Here is a 21,544-nt window from a genome sequence, read left to right as displayed (position 1 = left end):
TCAGTTTAGCATATTGAGATAAAAAGATTGCAATCTAAAACACAACCATGCAAAAAGCAAGCAAGAAATTCAAGAGTCTATTTTACCAGAGCATCAAGAATTTGAAGCGGCAATGAAAAATATGTGAAAAAAATTTGCAAGAGAAAGAAAAGGTAACGAGTGGGAAGTTTGCAGTACAGTTTGGTTTTGGCATGAACCATTTGTGAGCTCAAGCCTACCTCCCTTCATAGATGCTACTCAGTATTACAGATTGGCTATTTATGTGCACAGACTGCAATTGTTTTGGAACAGGATAAAACACTCATTTGGTATCTTAAGGTCCTGCAACTAAGCCACACAACAACTTCCCTCTAGCACACAGGAATAAATCAACAGGAATGGCTCTACCCATGCTGAAGCTTTCCAGGTCATGCTGATCACTTTCCATCCCCAAATTCACAATCTTCTGAAACACTAATTTCACTGGTAAGTCTGACTTGCAAACAGTCCAGGTGAAACTTGAAATCTGGAAGGGGAAACCATGAGGTTTTAAAGTGCTGGCTTTCCAAACCATGCTAATGACCTTCTTTTGAAAATAGGAAGCCCACAGCTAAAGTACAGGGCTGCTTTAATCTTTGCTGTCACTCCCTGAGCTTTGCCAAGCATATGCTGGTCCAGACCAAAACTAACAGGTTACCAAAAAAAAAACCAACAACCAGTCTTGCTATTTTCAGTGTCCGAATTGGGGGTATGTTTTAAAGTTCTTTTAAAAGCACAGATTAATTGTACAAATTACAAGTCTATGAAAATAGTCAGCAGTTGGTAGACATTACTGAGAATGGGTAACTTAACTCTAGCACCTATTAAAAATACATTTAGGAAACAATGCAAATTGAAATTTTAAAACAAAAACAAGCCCTCACACACACACCTCCTCCTCCTCCTCTTATTTATTCTGAGAAACACTTACAACTTGTTATAGAGCATCTTTCAGGCAACACTTAACATCATTGCTCACATACAAAAAAATTCCTCTGTTCTAGGAACCTTTAACATACATGGGCATAGAAAGCAATGCTATAAGAATGCCTGCATTGGATGTTTAAAGATTGCTATTCTGATACTCTAAGTTTATTCAGCTACAGTAAATAATGATTTTTTTTTCTTGAAGACAAAACCTCAACATGAATATTTTCCTGAGAATTTTTAGTTTTCAGTTCAGCTGCTCATTAGGAAAAGTTCCTACCACTTATGGCTAAAAAATAACTGTGAAAGAATCAATTTAGCAGAGCCCTCTCAAATTCTCACATAAAACTGGTCATTCAGTTTGCCTGACTGCAGCTATTTTTGATCCCAGTAAACAGCTATAAAACTGATGAAAGGCTGCCAGTTTCCTTCCCCTAATGCTGGCAACCTGGAGTTGAGCAAGCAAGCAATAGTAGAGGCAAGAATGACAAGCGCTTCTTACTCGAGCAGTAAAGAGGCTGAAGCCTGGGAAGATGGGTTGGATCAACGCTTCTCCTTACTTCCAAGAGTCAGATGGTGAATTCCTTGTTTGTTTATTTTTAACTTTGGCGCCCAACAGCCAGGCATTTGTCTGAAGGATCCTGGCTCTAATAGCTGTGTTTAGGCTTGATTCTCACAGCTTTCTGCCTTCTTTCAAAGGCCAGGATAAATGCTGGACTTCTATCTATTCACAAAAGCTCAAACACCCAGATTTAGCAATCTAATAGAAGAGAGAGGTCAAACGACAAAGAGCCTTTTGAAGTACCCCTGAAGTTTTGTCAGCAGCAGGGTCAGAGAAAGTGAGGAAAGGACCTCAGTAATGTCTTAATGGATTTCAATCTTTTACTCTTTAAAAGCAATCCTGACTAATTTAGTAGCATTTTATTTCTGAAGCATTAATTTATCAGCTGGGGTTTAATAGTCACAGCATCATATCACAGCTAGGCCAGCATCCTGAAACTCTAATGGATGTCTTAAACAGTTACTTTAAGAGAAGCAACAGATCGTTCCTTAGAATAACTGCTTAATGCTATTAGAAAATTAAGTAGTAATTCATAGCACAGAGTAAAGCTGGCCAGGTTCAGATCCCCTCTCCCTATTTTGCTGATCCAGAAAGTATAGCTTGTTCAACAGCAGCTAGCATAGAACCACAAATATTTCAAGGCTGTTGTTGTAATAGTTAACGGACTGTACATGCATACCTGGTTTTCATATGCTAACTTTATAGCTCTTCAGTTTATTAAGCTATATTAGATTGCGTAGCATTGCACAGAATCAAAACCAAAGGGGAGAACTGGCTTTTATCTTTGGTAAAACGAGCTTTCACCTCTTGTCAACAATTCCTTCCTGGTTTAAGTGGAAAAAGCGGACTCCAGGTACATGACACCCTATTTCCTTGAGGTTTTCTTAAACATTTTCTACACATTTTCAAGGCAGGGGACAAGGAGTGGTGTTTTCTTCTTTTTAGTCTACTTAGCGGAATCACAATCGAATGTTAGATTGGTGGAAGACACAGATATATCAGCTGCATACTCCCAATGGTCAGTTCTTTGACAAGTTTCTAAAATATAGGATACTTCAGTAAAGTCTTTGAAGCAAAAAACCATTATGAGCTGAAAGCTTTAGTGCAAACCTGGAAGCAAAGACTACCAGTTCTGCAACAACGGGGGGAACTGCAGCGTTTGAAAAAGAACATGCAGAACAGCTTCAGACAATTTAGTTCTGCTTTCAGGAAAGAGAGGCAGTATCCACAGAGAACTTCCATACCTTAACTGAAATCCCACTTCAAGTTCTCAAAAAGGCAGTGCTACTTTTCTTTTTAATTAAAAAAATAAAAAACAAGCAAACAAAACCCCCCAAAAAACAAAGACAGAAAGAGTACATTCTCATTTAACCTTTCATCTAGTCTGGTCATCTCAACAGTAAAACTATTTTTAGGCTTAAAGACTTAGTAAAGAAAAGTTTCAAGATGTATTGTTTTGAATGCAAGGATCCCAAACAATTACTTATTTTCCTGTTTGGAAAAGCCTATTAAACATGAGAAGAGGGGCACTGATTGCTTTTTCTTGGAGAAACTTTTCTGCTTGCTCAGATGCTCCTTGTCCAACATGCTACACACTTAAGTGTATTTACCTTTACTGAGAGCCAACAGAAGAAATAGTCAGCTGTCAAATACAAGTTTTACCTTCCTTGAACCTGCAAGCAGACATGGACAGCAACGGGAAAGCTGACTTAACATATAAATCCCATCACTAGCATGGTGATTGGAGGGCAGATTGATTCGAGTATTGATGTAACAGGGCATTCACCATTTTCCTAGCCATAGGCTGTGTAGCTTCAATAGAGTTTTTGCAGAGTCAAAGGATGAAAAGGTTGCATAAAGTTATGACCCCAGGGAGTGATGGGTTTGTTTTTTATTAGTTGACTTTAGACATGTCCCACTAAGGCTTTTTATATTTCGAACACACGATCGTGTATGCATCTCAACCACAAATATTAAGCTTACCAGATTTAAGCACATCACAGCAGTGAATTAGCATTATGGAACATACTCAGATGTCTCACCTCATACTGGAGCCGCACCTGAGAATGAGCCATGCTGAAATTATAGCTTGAAGATGCAGCACCACGAGACAGCTAGAAGCACATCTCATTCTAATATCCTTATTCTGGACAAATAAAAGGACATTGTGGGCCCAAATGAGTTCCTTAACAGACTAGGGTTTAATGGTCTTTGAGGTTGCCTCTCCAGGCACAATCCATAACTAACCTAGCTGGCAGTGACACTTGTATCAAGGGACCTCAGGGTGAATTTGTGTAGAATGTGAGGCTAGGAACATTTAGAAGATTCTAAGAAAATGAAGAAGCTTCTAAGATTCTAAGAGGATTTTTGCATCTGACTGCAGATACACACTGTTTCAAGACGGAGGAGGGAAATCAGTTAGCTAATGGGCAAAAAAGAGCTGCGTGTGTCACGGCTGTTTGGCAGTTCTAACGCCCGGACAGCCTTGGTGAATGGACCAGCTATCCAGCTACACAATTCCATTACAGGTCATGTATACACTGATAGCTATACCTGTATCAGTGAACGGGAGAGGAATACTAGCCCAGATTGGCAGGAATAATAAAAGCAGACCTCTACTTTGGGCTCACTACTTGTTTCCAAAAGTAGGGTCTCCCCACTACAGGAAGCATCCTAGCAAATGTTGCTAAGTACACAATTTTAAGCTTCGCTCAGGAGCCCAGGTGTTTCAGAGGGGATCTTACTATCCCTTCACACACAGCAGACAAAAAGAAAACAGAAAAGTGTTTGTGCACACAACAATAGGCCAAGTGTTCGTACGTGCAAACTCAGTACCAGTTTCATCTTTCAGCAATATGAGCATTTGAAATCTGGCTAGAGTTAAAGATGTTCACGTCCTGACACATGCCAACAGATTGTACCACTCCAGAATGTGCTGTCTGTATCTTTATTTTGTACTTTACGTGACATGTGGTGTATTTTGCAGCTTAATGTTAATAAAGACTATTTTAATCCTCTTTATCACTGCAGAACGTAATCTTAAATGTGATGTAGATACATTTTGATAGATGGATGCTGCTCCGAAACATATCTGAACAGATATTCCAAAGCACAGAAGTCATTCCCAGGCAAATATTACAAAACAAAAAAATCTCTTGTTTTACTAGATCTAGAGTACTTTGAGCTAACTGCTACAAACAATAAAAATCTGTCAGCTCCCCTGTTATGACATGAGAAACAGCTTACAGGCCGGTCAGTAGCATTCTCTTTAATAAGATAGTAACTATAAAAGTGGCAATGCATCCCAAAGTCAACACCAAGCAAATAGCTCTTGAAAGTTTAGCTACAAACAGCTGCCCACATTAAGCCTGTCTTAGACAGTTAACTTTGCTGTCAGCTGTAGCTAAATGTTTGTTATACCCTCAGTTATTTGATCAAGATAGAACTAGCAATCACCAATTATTAAATGCAATAACAGAACAGCATGAATAAAGCCGTGAAGCCACATACATAATGAGGAACAACGGTTTAACTTTTTGCAAGAATTCTTAAAGATGGCGATCGGAAACACGAAAAGCTGAATTGAAACCAAGGACAACAGGGCAAGCGAAGTGAAGTCATTGTTACTTTTTCCTGAAGCAGAGGCTGTTAAGAATCTTAGCCAGTGGTGCTCTCCGCTTCTCCTTTACAGTATAGGTGCAGTTTTCAGCCCAAAGTTTTGTGGATATCTTCATAATATTCTTTTCTGGAGCAACTAGTTTAGCTGCTTGCATTCTCCTGTCTAAAAAAAGTATTGCATCGGCTAGTTCAGAACTGTAATGTTCTTTGAAATACATCAGCCTCTATTACAATAGGGCTGTATGATACATACACAATGGTCCATGCTAACAAGTGCACTGAAGTGAACAAGGGAATTAATATGCTATAGATGTCCTATGGAAAATGTTCCATACGGTTATACTTTGAAAAGTACTCTTCTCATCAGGTTAATTACCATGTGAAGCAAGTTGCAGAAGCTTCCTCAATATAATACCACAAAGGATCTCACTAAACCTAGAAATGTCAATGCTAACTTCATCATTCCTTTTTTCAGAATCACAGATTTTACATTTCAACCAGTTTAAGAGAAGATTTGCTACAGTTTTAACAGCCGTGCTACATTAGGAATCCAGCTCTTCTTGTTAGTCTTCCTTGACGCCACACTGCTGAGCGAAGGATCTGGTAGGATAGGGAGAGGAAGCAAAAGGACTTTGAGGTGATCAGCTGCTTGATGTCTAGTTCTTTGGCTCTTTACCTGAGAAATGAAGACATTCTGAAGCAAGATGCAAGCATTTAAAATGATTAATTCATCTAAAACACTGTACGTAAAACAAACAGCAGTATGGAATCAAACATAAGTAATACAGGTCAGTTCTTGTGATTACTGTAAGTTCTCTTTCGCAAACTCAAATATATTTTTAACACACATACAATGAAAAGGCTGATAAAAGCAAAAGCATAAGCATGTAGCCAGAAGATGAGGAACCTAAGCAAATCACAAGCTGTGATTTAAGCCATAAAACCAGCTGTGGACAACACAGAGCTACAGCAGTGCAAAATATTATATTGCATCAAGCCTGCACTCTGGCAGGCCATTCATCTTCTGCCTTTGTTATTGGTAAATTGCTTCTGAGAAAGCGGCTGTTGCCCTAAACGGAATATCCACATACTGAGTAGCTCTGTGGCAGAGCGAGTATTGATGCAATTTGAACAAGACAGCATTTATCAGGAATGACAGAAGATGGAGGGGACAGGGGGCTGGAACACTTCTTCTGTTTGTTTTTAAAGCCTCCAATTAGCCCCTTTCAATTGCTGTGCTCTTCAAGCAGGGAAGGTTAGCGACTGCCTCGTGCAACATGACAAGATTCTCTCAATCCCAGGCTCAAGCTTCTCACATTCACAAGGACACCTATATTTCCCTTTACATCCCTTTCCAAGAATTCACTCGGCCTCTTCCGGGGTCTGGTTCTCACGTATGACATCTGAAGGCAGATATCTGACCCGCCAATACATTCCTAATACAAAATTTCAAGTTTCTTGACCGGCTACTGCGGAAAAACCTTCTCCACTGCTTGACATTTCCAGTGCTGGGGCTACGAGGCTCTAACGACTCTGGAAATTAGGTAGTTATTTCAAAATCTGCAACTCGTCAAACGACTTAAAAGCACTTAATCTTATTTGCAGCAAATGGGAGCCGCAAGCATCCTGCTCCATTCAGGAGTAAGAACGGGTTTCCATGATGACACACACACTCAAAGATTTCAGTTTCCCTTTTTCCTGACAGGCAGCAACATTTAAGCAAGTTCCTGGGTGCTGCCATATCCTACGCTCGAGAGCTAATTTTTGGCCAAGGCGTTACACAAGCTAACACGTTTAACTTGAATCTTGACATTGTTTCATTCTTTTTGCATTTCTAAACGTGTATGTGATCTTGCTGCATAAAAGGAAGTAGACATCAAATATAATTTCTTCAGCAAGAGCTTTGATAAATTATGCAGAAAAAGAGGCATGTTCAAACACCGATATACTCACTGGGAACTCAAACCACAGGTTTGAATCAACATTCTGCATTTAATCTTTTGAGAGGAATACTTAGCAGATTAAAGCAAATCTGGCCCCCTCTATTTCAGGCCACAATTATTGTGAAACTACCAGCGTAAGAAGTCAGCCAGCCTGCAATCAACATTCAGTATTAGTGATTTACTATAATCAATGAAGATTGCTCTAGGACCATTTTTGGCAAGTTATCGTCCCAATATGAATGGGAAAAGATTAAACAACTAAAAAGCCCTCACTCGGACCTGATAATGTGTCACACCAAGTCCAAAACCAAATAGAAAATTTGGCGATTAAAACCTTTATACTAGAGGTTACCTTACGTCTAAGCAGAGACTTCTGCTCTGAATATGCAATCCAAATCCACTTGAAGTCTTACATGAATGCATAAAGGTCATCGTACTAGATGGGATCTACACGGGTTTTTTTTTTGTTGCTGTCATTTCACACTATGTAGTGACATCATAACTAGTAGGATTCATCAACCCAAAATCCAGAGCAAGAGAGACAGACATTTTGGCAGGGAGCTGGATCTAAAAATAATGTAAGAACCTTTAAAGAAAAGCCTAAAGATTAAAAATGAAAGCGTTTGGCTTTTCATTAGGCATCTCAGTATTGAAATTAACATAGGACATCTCCGGGAAAATAGCAGGTAGTTTACCAAACCCAGGCTAGGGCCACTCTTGGACCATCACCAGAAGATGATTTTTGAGGTCTTGCCTCTTCTCACCCAACTGCCTCTACTTATCACTAAAATAGTCAGAGACAAGCCCCTGTTATAACTGAGAGTTAACAGAAAAATAGACCTTCCTCTAGTGCAAGAGTAAAAGACACTGACCAACATTTCAGAACACTGACACCTCAACACATAACCTAAACAACAAACGTTTGCTGGTGGAGAAAAGACCCGAACAAGTACAGGAATTTTCAACACTACTTTTATTTAAACATTTCTTGTGCAGCTGGCTGCCATCTCACCCGATCTGTTCACCAAGAAGTCACCACTACTAAGATGATAATTAACATTTGTAAATGGAAACTTCACTAAGTATCAATCTACTGTTACAGTACAAAGGAACCGCTTAGATTCCCAACCCAGGCTTTATGTTTGTGCCTCTCTCTTCCCGTGTCCTTGACCTGAATCAGAATATACTTTCTACTGTTGTAATTTTGTTAGAGAGAGAAGCTTATTATATGAAATTACTTAAAGGTATCCCTGTCACTGAGCCAAAGCCTAGAAGCACCATGCTGAAATGTGGTTATCATTCATGCTATACCTTTGTACTGTACCATATATTAGTCACATTGGCTTAGGTGAACCCTAGAACTACTGATGATTCAGTGCCTTACCCCAGAATTAAAGGGATAAAACACTTAAGCTATTTATTTTTATATATATTTTTTATATATTTATCTATTAAGCTATAAAACAAAGGAACATGAAGCAAACACTGCTTGTGAGCAGGTTTCAGAAGAGAGCAGCTCCCTGGAAAAATAACAAACTCAACTTCAGGTGCTTTCCTGGCACAACTGGGAAAGAAGAGTCAGCTCCCATCTTCAGTTTTCGTGTCTTCAGAAGGCATCTAAATCACGTGGGCAATTTAAGTCCTTCATATCTGGCAACTTGATAAACTGAACTCAAAGTCATCACTTTATAATGATTTTCAGTTTACAGTCTGAAAACACGGAAAAGCCATCAAAGCCAAACAATTATTGATTTTGTCCCTTCTCTAAAGTTCATGCACTGCATGGAATAACAGCTTCAGACCCCACTTCATAACTAAAGGATTCATCTAGCCAAAGCAACATGCTGTACTGCCTATTTGTACTGCAAGTACTAGCAGTTGAGGTAAATGCTGAGATTTTCAAAGGTTCAGAGGAAGATGAACACCCAGAAAGGGGCTCACAAACAGGACTAATTTAAATTTCAATTCTGTAGCCGGACACTGTTCAGCAGGCTTGAAAACCAAGACTTCCCCCAAACCATCCCTAGAAGATGCTACTGCAAAGCCTAACACAGTTCTCTTCAGAAAAAATGTGCAGGGAAAATGAACACCTCAAGACAATGAAACCATTATCCTTGCAGTCGATGCACCAGGATCCTGGTAGCCGAACAACAAAAAATTCTCGCAGGCTACTTTGTCAGCTGGCCAGAAGAGATCAGGTATTGATCTCTAGAATGGATAAAGCAATGCACATTCAGGCACCAGGACTGCCTGTAACAGAAAACAAAAGACTATCTGAACTACCAATAAGGGAACTTTTAAGATCAGTTCTATCCCTTAAGAAACAGAGGGAATGAATATGCAATCTGCCTTTCCATTTTCACAAGGAAAAATGGAAAGCGAAAAAAAATGTGTGCCACAGACAACATTTGACTCTGCACTCAAGCACGAGTAACTAGCACACTGCTAGAGATACAAGCCAAGAGGAAGGCTTTGCAACCTTAAGATTGATACAAGAACATGATCCTTGCTGACAGCAGGAAAAGTGACTACAAAAAGTATACCTGACAAAATGTTCCAACTGAATTTAACATATATATGGGTCCACCTCCCCAAAATAAAGTATGTGGTTCTTTTCGCCACTGGATATATGCAAAACATCCACTGTAGTACTTCAAAATGAAGAGCTGGTAAGCAGCTTAGCTGCATGCGTATCTGATCAGGTGGACACCCGATTACATAAAGCCAGGCTGGCTACATTTTGCTGCTAGAAAGATTAGTCTAACGCCATTTGCAGAACATTAGTATTTTGATCATTCATTTAAAGTCAGAAGTTACATTTTTACAAATGCATTTAAAGATGTGATTTTGAGTTTTAAGTATCAACTCAATCAGATCGTGGAACAAGCATTAGAACTTACTGGCCATTTTACAGCAATGTAAGAAGGTGGATTTGACCTCAATCTATCTTTCCCTTTTGATTTTCAGTGTACTTCTATGGGGTAGTAAAGCTTAAGAAAACCTAGTCAGGATTATATACTTAACTCCAATTGAGAAGAAAGGCAGGGGGTGAAAGTAGCAAATCTAGTGCCGAATGAGCTTAAAAAACAAATATAAAAGTCCCCTGCATGCAAGGTCTGCATGTGGAGTTAGCTACTTACTGGTGCAGGGATTTCTAAACTAAAAGAAATGCAAATATAACTTTAAAAGATGACTCACCGGAATATCAGCCAAACTATTTTTTCCCCCAAAATGCGTATTTCCTTGTGAGACTAACAGTCTCTCAAGAAGGAAGATTCATTTGTTTCTCTCCCCTACAGCACCCAACTTGAACAGAAGTACAATTTGCCTGTTCACAGAACTGTAGTAACATGCTAAAGTTACCTTTTAGCCTACTGTATCCCATGAAGAGCATTGGATACAGTTCTCCCTAAACCAGAGGAAAGAAACAAGTACACTCTTCTGGATAAACCATGATAAAGAGAACCCTGACAATTCTCTCCATTCACATCTTCCTTTCTACTGTTTTATAATTCACACTAGAGCTGTACACATACAAAAAAAAAGATGAATACGGAAAAGTTACTCTGGGACTTTACATGATGCTGTCAATCCATTACCTCCCCCTTTCCCCACAGACCTGGGACTTGATGGCACCTAAGGGAAGGGGTTGAAAATGGAAGAAACAATTACAAACGAACATAGTCAAAGTGTCTTAATGACTTCATGTAAGGTAAACAATAAGGTAAATCCAGCAGTAGGATATGTCATTTTCCTGTAACCAATTGGCTGCTATTAGAGAAAGCAAAGCATGCCCGTTCTGAGCGCAGACACAGGTTAAGCAGCACTTCTTAAGAAAAAAAAGAAAGGACAATCTTACAAGTTCAAGTACAATACTGAACTGGAAGTGTTACCAGAACGGTTTCTAGGCCACTGCAAGTATGTGAAAGATCCCAATTAAGAGTCAGTACCATCTTAAATTAGCAAGATGTTTCAGAGGCTCTGACTGCATGAACTAAAAACCAACAGCATCAAGTCTGACTGCACATAAGGAGCACAAGAGCAAACATCTGAAGAATTACTTCAATTTAGAAAAATGTAAGTAGTTATGAGAAGAACCTGAAATGCCAAAGCGTAGAAACAGAGGCAAAGGCTTTCTTGTTCTAACATAAGAATTTGAAAATTGTATACTCCTCTTGCATTCCACCTGAAGAACATTACTGTTATGGCTGAAGTGCATTTGCAGAAGCAGATGCTACAGTCAAAATCAGTTATTTTTACAAGATTTAATCCATACGCCTCCAAAAGGTTGGCACATAGGAAAAAAAAGAAAGTCAAAATTTTTACAAGAACATTTCTACAGAAAAACGTAGCTGTTATATTGAAGATAAACACTACATTAATCCTTCCTTGCATTATACAGCGTTGAAGAACAGCCAATAGGCAAAAAAAAAAAAAAAAAAAAAGCCCACATCCATCTATAGCTACCTATATAACAGAATTTTTAATAATTCTCAGGAGTTGTAATGAAAATATTAACAGAAACATTTAATCCAATGTACAGAGACATTAATGCCTAAATAACATTCTAGAGTGGCCGTAAGTAGGATGCCATTACACGTTAAACACAAGGAGAGCTGAAGGCCTTCTCCAAAGAGCAGAGCTTACCTTCGTGTAGCGTTCTATAATGCAGCAGAAATTCCAGAGCCTCTCTGCAATATCACGCGTACGTCTGGACTGCTTTATTTCCATATATGCATCTATGCTTCACAGAAACCCTTCTTTAGGCTTTGAAAAGACATTAGACATAACTGCTTGCAGATGAAAGCATAAGGTATTTCCTGACACTTACTGGGAAGTCAAGTTTTGGGAACAGAAAGCAAACTAAAGGCCACATGCAAGACTGGAATTTTACTGAGCTGTTTCTACTCAGGACTTCAACACAGAAGTGGAAATTTCCCCTAGGTGGAGTTCTTTGTTCAATGCAGCAGGCAATTAGAAGTCCCTAAGGTCTGCAGAAATGGCACAAGACTGATATTTCTGTTGGTGAAAATTTAAGCGTACCAGACAAAAATAATGACATGTACCGCACAGCTCTGCTGTAAGATAACGTGTTGTCTTCCTCACCCCCAATCCTGGTGATCTGAAATGGATAGGTACTGGAAACCAGGTATTCAAGACAGCTTTGTAAAAAGACCACTAAAAACAGATATGATTTTAAAAAGTAATATCGAGTCTGTATGGCCTCAGATTTGATTATACAAAAAGGTCAAGCGATAAAAAAGAAACTTTGCATCTTTAAAGGCCTCAAGAGCACAGCAAAAGTAGTTTATCATCAGAATACAGATCAAATTAGAATAGATTATTTTCTTTTCTCAGTGTCCTATTTGAAGTTCTTACAGACTCACAAGCAAAATACAGATATCACTGAATTCAGACCATAACCTTAGGACACACATTACTATGGGGAGAAAAGCATCATTAACTGCTGGTATCGGTGGTTTTCTAATCTCTTAAATTCAAATTCATTTGGAAGAAATATTGAGGAAGCTTATCTACCATCAACACATGACAAGCTTAAAGGAAGACTGACTGTCACCGATGACAAGCCCTTGGGAACGCCCTTTTCAGCATAAAGGTTTATATACCAATAATTTAAAAAAAAAAAAGAAAAGAAAAAACACAACCCTGACACTCCCCTGCCTCTGTGAACAGAATACGAAAAATAAATTGTAGTAGATAATAAGATTACTGGGTGTTCTAGGGATAGGGACTGGTAGCTAAGATAATCAAGTGAAAGAAAATCCACCTAATGGGACCATGCCAATCCAACTAAACTAATAAATGCAGACATTGCTATGCATTTTCCTTAACTCCAGTACAATTTTAAGTGTCATCTTTATTACTAAAAATCAATCTCTTACATATTTTTCATCACATTAGCCGATACCATCCAGCAATGATCATAGTAAAAAACAAGAGCAGTAACCATTTCACTCCCTAAGCTCTGCATCAAGATACTGTTCTTCAGCAAATCTAGCAGCAATAAATAAAGACTGCGGTTCCTCACAGACAAGACAATGGTAGAGGATGCAGCGAAAATAAAAATTAAAATGTTACAAATCATAAATTGGCGTCAGCAGGCTAAGGTGGCTGTCATGCCTTCAGGGGACGTAAATTTTGCTGCAGAAATGGCTGAACAGCCTGAACAGTAGCTCCAAACAGCCACTTATTACAGCCTGATGCGCTAACATAACCCCAAACCGGTACCAATTTGTGTTAATGCAGACTAGACTGTAGAGGGTTAGGAGTGGACACACAGCCTGGAAGAGAACGTGAACAGGGTAGATGAGCAGAAGCTGTTTCGGCAGCCCCAGATTTATCTTTCTCAAATAGATCAACACCCCTGCACTCAGGAGTTGCTACCCCTCCCGGGGCACTCAGAGGTAACACTGGTGCGTTCTCTCCGTGCTGAAACCTTTACTAATCCTATGACTGGTGAATCCTAGGCTCTGCGTCTTCTGACAGATGCAAGGTTTTGGAAAAAAAAGTTAAGGCTAGATTTGTTTTTCAAGAAAGAAGTCGGCATTTTATAACACAAGTCCATAAGCAACACCAGCTTCCAGGAGGGATGTGAATAGCAGTTGAATTTGTCTCAGATATGACAGAGGAAGTGACCTACAGCTGGAAGAGTTTCTAAACAGGTGCAAGAGATTAGATTAATGCAGCCAGGAAGGTCCTCTACCACCAAGTAACCTGATCTCAGCATTAGCTAGAATCCCTCAGACCAGCCTTACTGAGTCTTAAGTTATCTTTCTTGCAAAATAACCTCAGGACAAGTTTTTTCAGAGACATTTATTGTCACATTCCATTAATTTATAGCAATTTAATTGAAAGACTGGCACAAAGTAGGTGGAATACCATTCCTTAATAGCAGCTGAATAAGCAGGCAGAGAAAAAGTCACGAACTAGACTAATTTCACAGAACATCTATTAGAAATATTAAAGAACCATGTTTATTGTCATTTAGTAATTACACACAGCTTAGGGCTTCAGATTTTTGTATCACACTGAGGTAGCTGTTCTGCTGAACCAAGCTTATTAAATTCTACCGTAAACTGTCAAATCAAACCATTCACAAGTAGCTACAAGTCTGACCTTTGCCCAACTCTAAGATACTCATCCATACAAGACACACTTAGCAGTTTTGCCTCTCCAAACAAGATTCAGGCTTAGATTATTAAACTCTATTTATTTGCAATGTTTGAAGCTCAGCCTGTACTTTGCTCTTTGCTTTGTTGGTTCACCCTAATAGATAGGTAACAGCATAAAGTTTTAAACTGCTAGGATTTTTTCCTATCCACCTTGTTATATACATAGCCAGATTAGAGAAAGTTGGATAAAGCAGCAAGTTCCCCACCACCACTTCTTTCTCATATCGATATGAAAATTGTGACAGTTCAGCTATTTCTATATTAAACGCACACCCTTTGCACTTGGGTGAAGCTTTACTCTGAAAGATAATGTAACAGTTTAAAATCATAGATTTATTCAGGCTCTATCAAGCACAGAGCAACCAAATGGATTCATCTAACCAAGATGTTTCTCTATGAAATTACCCTTTGCTATTCTCCTAAGCTTCTAGACCAATCTGAAGCTCACGGCTCTTGCTACGGTGCCAAGAATGCAGAGGTCAGTTCTCAGGAAAACTAGGTCTCTCGGTGAAATGAGGCAGTTAATCCCGCAATCTTTGACCAGATAAGCAGCCTCCGGTAACGAGTTGGAGGGCTTTACCGAAAACAAGGTGAAACCGACCCCGAAAAGGGTTTTGCAGAGGCTGGTCAAACTCCATGTCGCCATCAGCTCTTGCGCGCAAGTAAAGACACCTTGCCCACGCCACATATCTTACTGCCTTCATAACCAACAGGGCAATGCCAGCGAAAGGCTGGCTTCGGGTGATAACAGGAGTCCCCTCCGCTAATTCACCCGAAGGAAAGCTCGCTCCTGGAGGCGCAGCCCGATAAGATGGCGAGAGCGCCCCAGCTTCGCTACGGCGAAGCCCCCCCTCCGGCGGCACCGCCTGCACCTCGAGCCGCCAGACAATGCCCGTCCCGGCCCTCTGCCCGCCGCCGAGCCGCCCCCGGGGAACCCCGGCGAACAAGGTCACCGCCGCCCGCGCTCCCTGCCCGGCGCCGCTGCCGGCAGGCTCCGCAGGACGAGCCCGCCCCGGCGGCGCTGGGCAGCGCCGCGGCCCGGCGGCCCCCCGCGGGGGCGGGCGAGGCCCCCCCCGGGGCCGCCTCGCTGCAGGCAGCCGGGCACGGCGGGAAGGGCAGGGCCGCGCCGCGCCGCTCGGCGCCGGCCGAGGCGGCAGGAGCCGCGCGCGGGCAGGCTGAGGGGGAGCCCCCAACGGCTGCCCGCGCGCCCCCAACGGCCGCCCGTAACGGCCGTCCGCAACGGCCGCCGCGGCGCCCGGCTGCCCCAAGCCCCGCAGGCCCGGCCCGGCCGTGCCTACCTCGATGTAGCCGGCGAGCGTGGCCGCCGGGGCGGCGAGCCCCAGGAGGAGCAGCAGGGGGAAGCGCAGCGCGGAGCCCATCGCCGCCGCCGTCGCCATCCGCCGCCGCCCAAGCGCTACTGCGGCCTCAGCGCCCCCCTCGGCGCGGCGCCGGGAGCCGCCTCGCCAAGCCCCGCCCCCGCCCCGCGGAGCGACCAATCACAGGCCCCGGAGGAGGGACGGCCCGCACAGCCCCCTGATAGGGACCAATCGCGGCGCCGGCGGGGAAGCCAGCCCCCGCCCCCGAGTGAGTAAAGGAGGCCGGGCGGGGAAGCCCCGCCCACCTCCCCCGCACCAGCCAATCCGCGCGGTTCTGGCGGGAGGCTGCTCCGCCCATGGGGGGGCGAGCGCCCCGCTGCCTGCTGGGAAATGGCGACCGAGCCCTAGCGGGGGAGAAGATCCCAGGGGGCAATTTTGGGGGGAAAAAACACCCCAGAGGGTTTTTCCCCCTTCTTTTAGGCTGACAGAGCAATAAACTGCCAGTACCGAAACGTCATTATACAGAGCAGTCTAGAGCGAAGGCATTGTGGGGATATATGGGGGTATATATGTTACCATTTTGGTGACATATAGACAAAAATCCCTCTTCCCCACCACCACATCAATAAGTTTTATAGTCTGAAAACGCAACGGTCTGTACATCTACCAGGCTTGACAGGTTGATGATACAGTGTCCTTTCCAGAAGTGAGAACCACTTTATTCCTTATTAGTAGTTCTTTGGCTTTCCCAATGGTGAGGACGTATTTCAAACAAATCAAGGACAGCAAACGCCCGCCTTGAAGCAGTAACAGCCAAAGCTCCCCTTCGTTCCAATGACATGAACATTTTTCCCCCCACAGATTTCAAATACAACACCTTTAAAAAGCTGATATAAACCAATACATTTTAAACATTTTTTTAAGAGTAAAGGTCAGAATTATGTCAAGAAGGTAGTATCATATATATCTATATATTCACTTTCATTTTTTGCATGGAAATACACATGGTGCTTACATGAGGTGGAGGAAAAACATCTTTGTACAAAATGTCACATAGTTATAAAACATTTACACTCTAACTTCCATATTCTTTAGTGTCTCTTACAAGTGCTATTTTCTGAAATGGTTGAAGGGAATATTGCTAAAGTGTTGGAGATGAGGGTAAATCTGTACTATAGATCAATAAGCAGCCCAGTTTTAATTAAAACTGCTGACTGGTCCACTAGTCACTTATTATAGTCTCTCTCTTTTTATAGTATTTGAAAGCCTTTAAATCTCTTTTATTGCAGTCCTCTGGCATATGTAATTTTCTTTTCAACTTGGCCAAATTCAGTTGGAAAATTGATTCAGTGAGTTTTTTTGAAGACTAATACACTTTAATGTAAATATTTTATTGAGCAATATGAATATACAAGTAAATAGCTGAGCATATTCTGAGTTAAGCTTCTGCCTTTAAAAAAAAAAGATTTTTCCTTCTCTTCAGGCCAAAAAGTACAAGCTGTTTATAAATCCTTGGATAGAGCCTTTCATTTGAAAGTATTTTAAAGTACTATATAAGTTAATACACTTTTAATACTTAATATTTACGTAGTGCTTTGTGAGTATCAATTAATGTTCACAACTCCTCTGGGAGGCAATGCATTTTGCACACTGCAAAAAGGCTGTGAGAAAAAAGAAAGAACAGTGTCAGTTTTTAAGGGCTTGTTAAAATTCGGGGTATGCAAAGACTTGAGTGTTTGGGGCACAGCAGGAACTGAGATATTTAGCTACAGGTTACCAAGTACCTCTTGAAATCAAGTCACAAACCTCTTAAGTACAGAGGCATGCAAAATATGAGGGCCTTCATGAGAGTCTGAATTTCTATCGCCACACACGGCACTACTGCCAGAGGTCAGATCTGCAGTAAAACTAGGATATACCTAGTCCTCTGTCCCATGCCCTGTCTATTGGATCACCTATAATACTTTATGGTAGGAGTGGCTGTTAACACAAAGACAGCAGTATGCATGCAGACAGACATACCAAGCAGATACTTGATTCACTCTGGAATATTTTTACTGAGACAGGGTTGATTAGAACAGCATGGTTATCCTCATTTTTCTGAAAAGCAATTTCAGTTTGATTAAGCTTATGGAGGTCTCACAGATAAGCACAAGGCATGGCCTTAGCTTCAGTTCTCACCTCCAGTAGCATAGCCTTCTCCTAGTGCTACACTGCAGGAACAGCAAGGTCTAAGAGCTGAAGTCCTGGCATGAGACTAGAACACAGCATATTCCAGTTCAAAACAAAGACCATTAGTGCTGTCAGTTTTACCACCTAAAAACAAAAAGATAAATTAAAATTTGAACTCATTAAGAATGACAGACTCCCCTTCATATAGGGATCCAACTCCCCTGCATCTTCTCCAGAAAAAAAAATGTCTTTTTCTTTCCCTGATGGTCACCAAGAGCTCCAGATGCAACTAAATTCATGTGACCATGGGGAGAAAAAAATGCAAGACTGAGATAGGGAGTACAGACCTCTAAATTGCTATGTAACACCAGCACCACAGAACATATGACAGTGAAAGGAGAAACTGTACAATAAGTAGATTTGCTGCTGCCATAATCCATCAGCTATCATACAATTTGCATGGAACAGGAGTGCCAGATAGTTGTGTGTCAGCCTGCAGCAATGGCTGAAAATTAACTTCTAAAGCCCGCCAATGATACTTCAACTCCTGCAGAATCACTTTGCACCAAGCTGTGCGACCCCATGAAAGTCACTCTAGGGCTGTCTCATTTTGCTTGGCAGTACTGGGGAGACAGTGTTTATTGTCTACTCAGTGAGGCATAGGAAGATTTCATTAATGGCAGTAAAACCCTGTAAGATCCTCAGGTGAAAGGTTCTGCAGAAGTGCAAATAACTAACCATACTTTACCTTGTCTAAAGTCTCTTTACTCTTTTAGTCCAGTAGCTGCAAACATCTAGAGCTTTCTATAGTTCTGGGATGAGTTTCCCTACTATGAAGCAAAGAAACACAGCCCAGACCTGAGCCAGTAGCCTCATGGAGCATCTTCTGGCTCTGCTGATAGACAGCTGTTCTGAGAGCCATCCCCATCCTAATGCGGATGGTCGTCCAGAGCTGCCTAACAGCATGTTTACACAGCAAAATGCAAATGCAAATCTAGCAGCTGGAATCACTGAAACCAGCAGGGATGCTGAAAGGCTTTGGTGGTGGCCACTTGCAGATGACAGCTAGTTCAACACAGTAGCAGCAGATTAAGCTACGACAGGTACGCTGACACATGCAGCGGTCATGGCTCCATTTTCTCTGTAGATATATTCCAGATTAGAACTGCCAGTTATCTGTTGCCTGTGACAACAATACCACTTTGAATTGCTGCAAGGCTGCAGCATTGCCTAAAACACCTTTCCTGTTCTTAACTCTGCTGTATATGCGCAGCTTTCGTTTTCTTCCCAGAACTCTATTTTATAGGCTTGGTTCTAGATTCTCTAGTGCTTCCCCCCCCCTCCCCCCAACACATCAGTGCTAAAGAAGCACCAAGAATTTCATCCTCAGCTTGGGCCAGACTGGAGAGAAAAATCCTCCAGGGCTTTTATTCTCTAAGTAATGTTTCAAATGAACCTCTCTATCCATTATCACTGGCAAGACCACAACTGTTAAATAGAAAGAGCATATTTATGATTGCAAAAATCCACCCCAAAAGGGCAATGTTAAACTCTTGATAAAAAGGGTGAGCAGAAGTCAGTGTATAGAATGTGTCTGGTACCAGTACAGTCACTGAGAGCAGCAACTTCAGCAAACATTTGCTGAGATCCAGCCAGTACTTGGAGGATAAGTACATAGCAAGAAAGTCCTTGAATATTCTCACCATTCTCTTAAACTCCACAAATGAAAGGATAAAATCAAACTGGCCTACGGACAGTAATGTTATGCAGCTCTTAAAAGCTTGATTGAAGATTTAAGTGGTGGATCATGTCACTTGGACTAGCTCTGAGACACACATGCAACTTAGAGGCCGCAGAGGTAGAGCCGAGCCAGCCTTGGTTTTAGGAGGCAGAATGCAAACTGACCTAAGAAAATGACTACGACCTGGTGTGGTAGAATCCGAGTGCAAAGGGAAACTCTTGGACTTGGTATTCAGGCACAATTCGGTAAATTCATATTAAACAGTGCTTCCAGAAAAAAAATACTAACCTACCTGCCAGAATGAAATATGGTTAGCTGCCACAACTCATCAAGAGCCATATTGTGCTTAGGACAAGACTTCAGGCTGTTAACAAGGCTGTTCAGGAGACATAAAGCAATGAAAAAACCTTTATTAGTCAACTAAAACTTGATTCAACATCCAGCTATATAATAGCCTTTGGGAAAAATAAATAACATCAGAAAATTGCCAGCCTACTTTGGAACTGGACTTCTACACCTGGCAGCAAAATTTGATCGTGAAAGTCTAAGGTTCTTGCAGTTTTGGAATTTAATCTCCCATACGTAACCCGAAAAGACAACACATGGCAGACAAGGTGCAGAAAGTCCATCAGGGTGACATCAGTGAAGGAAGCTTCACTGAAGAAACTGAGGTTAAAATGTAAGATATGCACAGAGGATGAAGCTGTTACATAGAAAAAGGGGCAACAGAAAAGGTACATGGACCTCCTATGCCTTGAAAGATAACACAGTGCAGGCAGTTTATAAAGAAAAGTTGACTTCTACTGGAAGGCAATGAGGTTTAGAAGAGTGAGCGGACAGAGAGGAAATAAGAACAGATGTATTGCAAGTGCAGCTGTACCTCAGAAACAAGGATAAATGTAGTAATTGCAGACATGATGAAAACCAGCACAGGAACACGTGAAAAGGAAGCAATATAGTAAGTGGTAGTGAACAACTGTATTTGCGGACAGTAACAGGCCTTTCTGTTTCTGCTCAGAGGTGTATTTAAAGGGCCTGACAGGGAAGGAAGGAAAAGTCTACCCTGCACTATCTCAAAGAATCCTTAACTCTTGAAGGGCATTTTCCTGCTGCTCTGTTCTGTGCCTAAAGCGGTGCCACGAATTTGGCTTTCACATAGGAACTTCATGGGGTTATTTTAAGATTTTTTGGGGAGAATTTAAGCAGCAGTTTGTGTTAAGTTAATTGCTGACAGCAAGATGCTGGCCTACACCATAGAGCAGATTAAGGAAATAACCCTAACAACCTCTCTCATAAGGGCAAACTCTAAAGTCATCCCTATTTTGGATTTAGACATGCTACTTTGCCAGCTGAAGCATATCAGCACACAAAAGTTAGCAAAGCATTTGAAAATGAGAAGTACATCTATCGAGGGTGCTTAAGCCTAGTACAAGAACGTGGCTGATAAAGGAAGCTGCTGCTCCCTCAATACTCGGCATGTGCCTCTTAACATCCAGAAAGTACAGCAAGTCTACAATTTCTTCTCCTTTTCTAGAATGAGGACAAAAACAATGATCATGGGGAGTTTAACTGGATGATTCACTAGTTTGAAGAGGAAGATTGCCCAAGACAAAAGCAGCAGCTGAAAGATGCAAGTCTTCCTGCTTGGAACAGATCTGCACGTCTGTAGGATTCACTGTCCAGGAAAGGAAATCGTTTCACCCATACATTTCAATTGAGTCATGAACCCGTGCTCAGATAGTTAGAATCCCACAAGCAAAAACAGAGCACCCAGCCACCTTTTTAGCTAATCAGCAGTTTTCAACATACACAAACTTGGTGTTACACTGCTCCTTTTGGTCTCCAGACAGATCCATGACTTTGGGCACTAGCGGCATCTCCAGACAGAATAAGGCCTGATGCATTTTCCAAGAGCTGTAACAAGCACTTGACCCAAAACCTGGAACTCAAAACTCGGGGGCTCTGGAAACATGGCATAGTCAAGAAATGACACTGGGGGAAGAGCAACATTACAGAAAATAATTAGTTAGCTCTCACCCTTTTTGACCATCACT

The 21,544-nt window shown here is 41.5% G+C and overlaps 1 protein-coding gene across 3 annotated transcripts in view; it reads right to left on the bottom strand.

The window, feature by feature from the left end:
- The window catches only part of APLP2 (amyloid beta precursor like protein 2), a 50,605-nt gene extending 34,910 nt beyond the window's left edge, over positions 1-15,695 (bottom strand). Inside the window, exon 1 of one of the 3 annotated variants that reach the window (XM_067310251.1) lies at positions 15,560-15,695. In XM_067310251.1, the coding sequence (XP_067166352.1) occupies positions 15,560-15,658 (99 nt within the window). In that variant the 5' untranslated portion in view covers positions 15,659-15,695. The remainder of the gene's footprint in view (positions 1-15,559) is intronic. The other 2 variants (XM_067310250.1, XM_067310252.1) reach the window with 2 other exon arrangements.
- Between the last annotated feature and the right edge of the window lie 5,849 nt (positions 15,696-21,544).

This window comes from Apteryx mantelli, chromosome 23 (assembly GCF_036417845.1).
Source record: "Apteryx mantelli isolate bAptMan1 chromosome 23, bAptMan1.hap1, whole genome shotgun sequence".
Classification (NCBI taxonomy): Eukaryota; Metazoa; Chordata; class Aves; order Apterygiformes; family Apterygidae; genus Apteryx; species Apteryx mantelli.
Note: the sequence above shows the minus strand (reverse complement) of the source record. Positions and strands in the feature narration are given on the sequence as shown.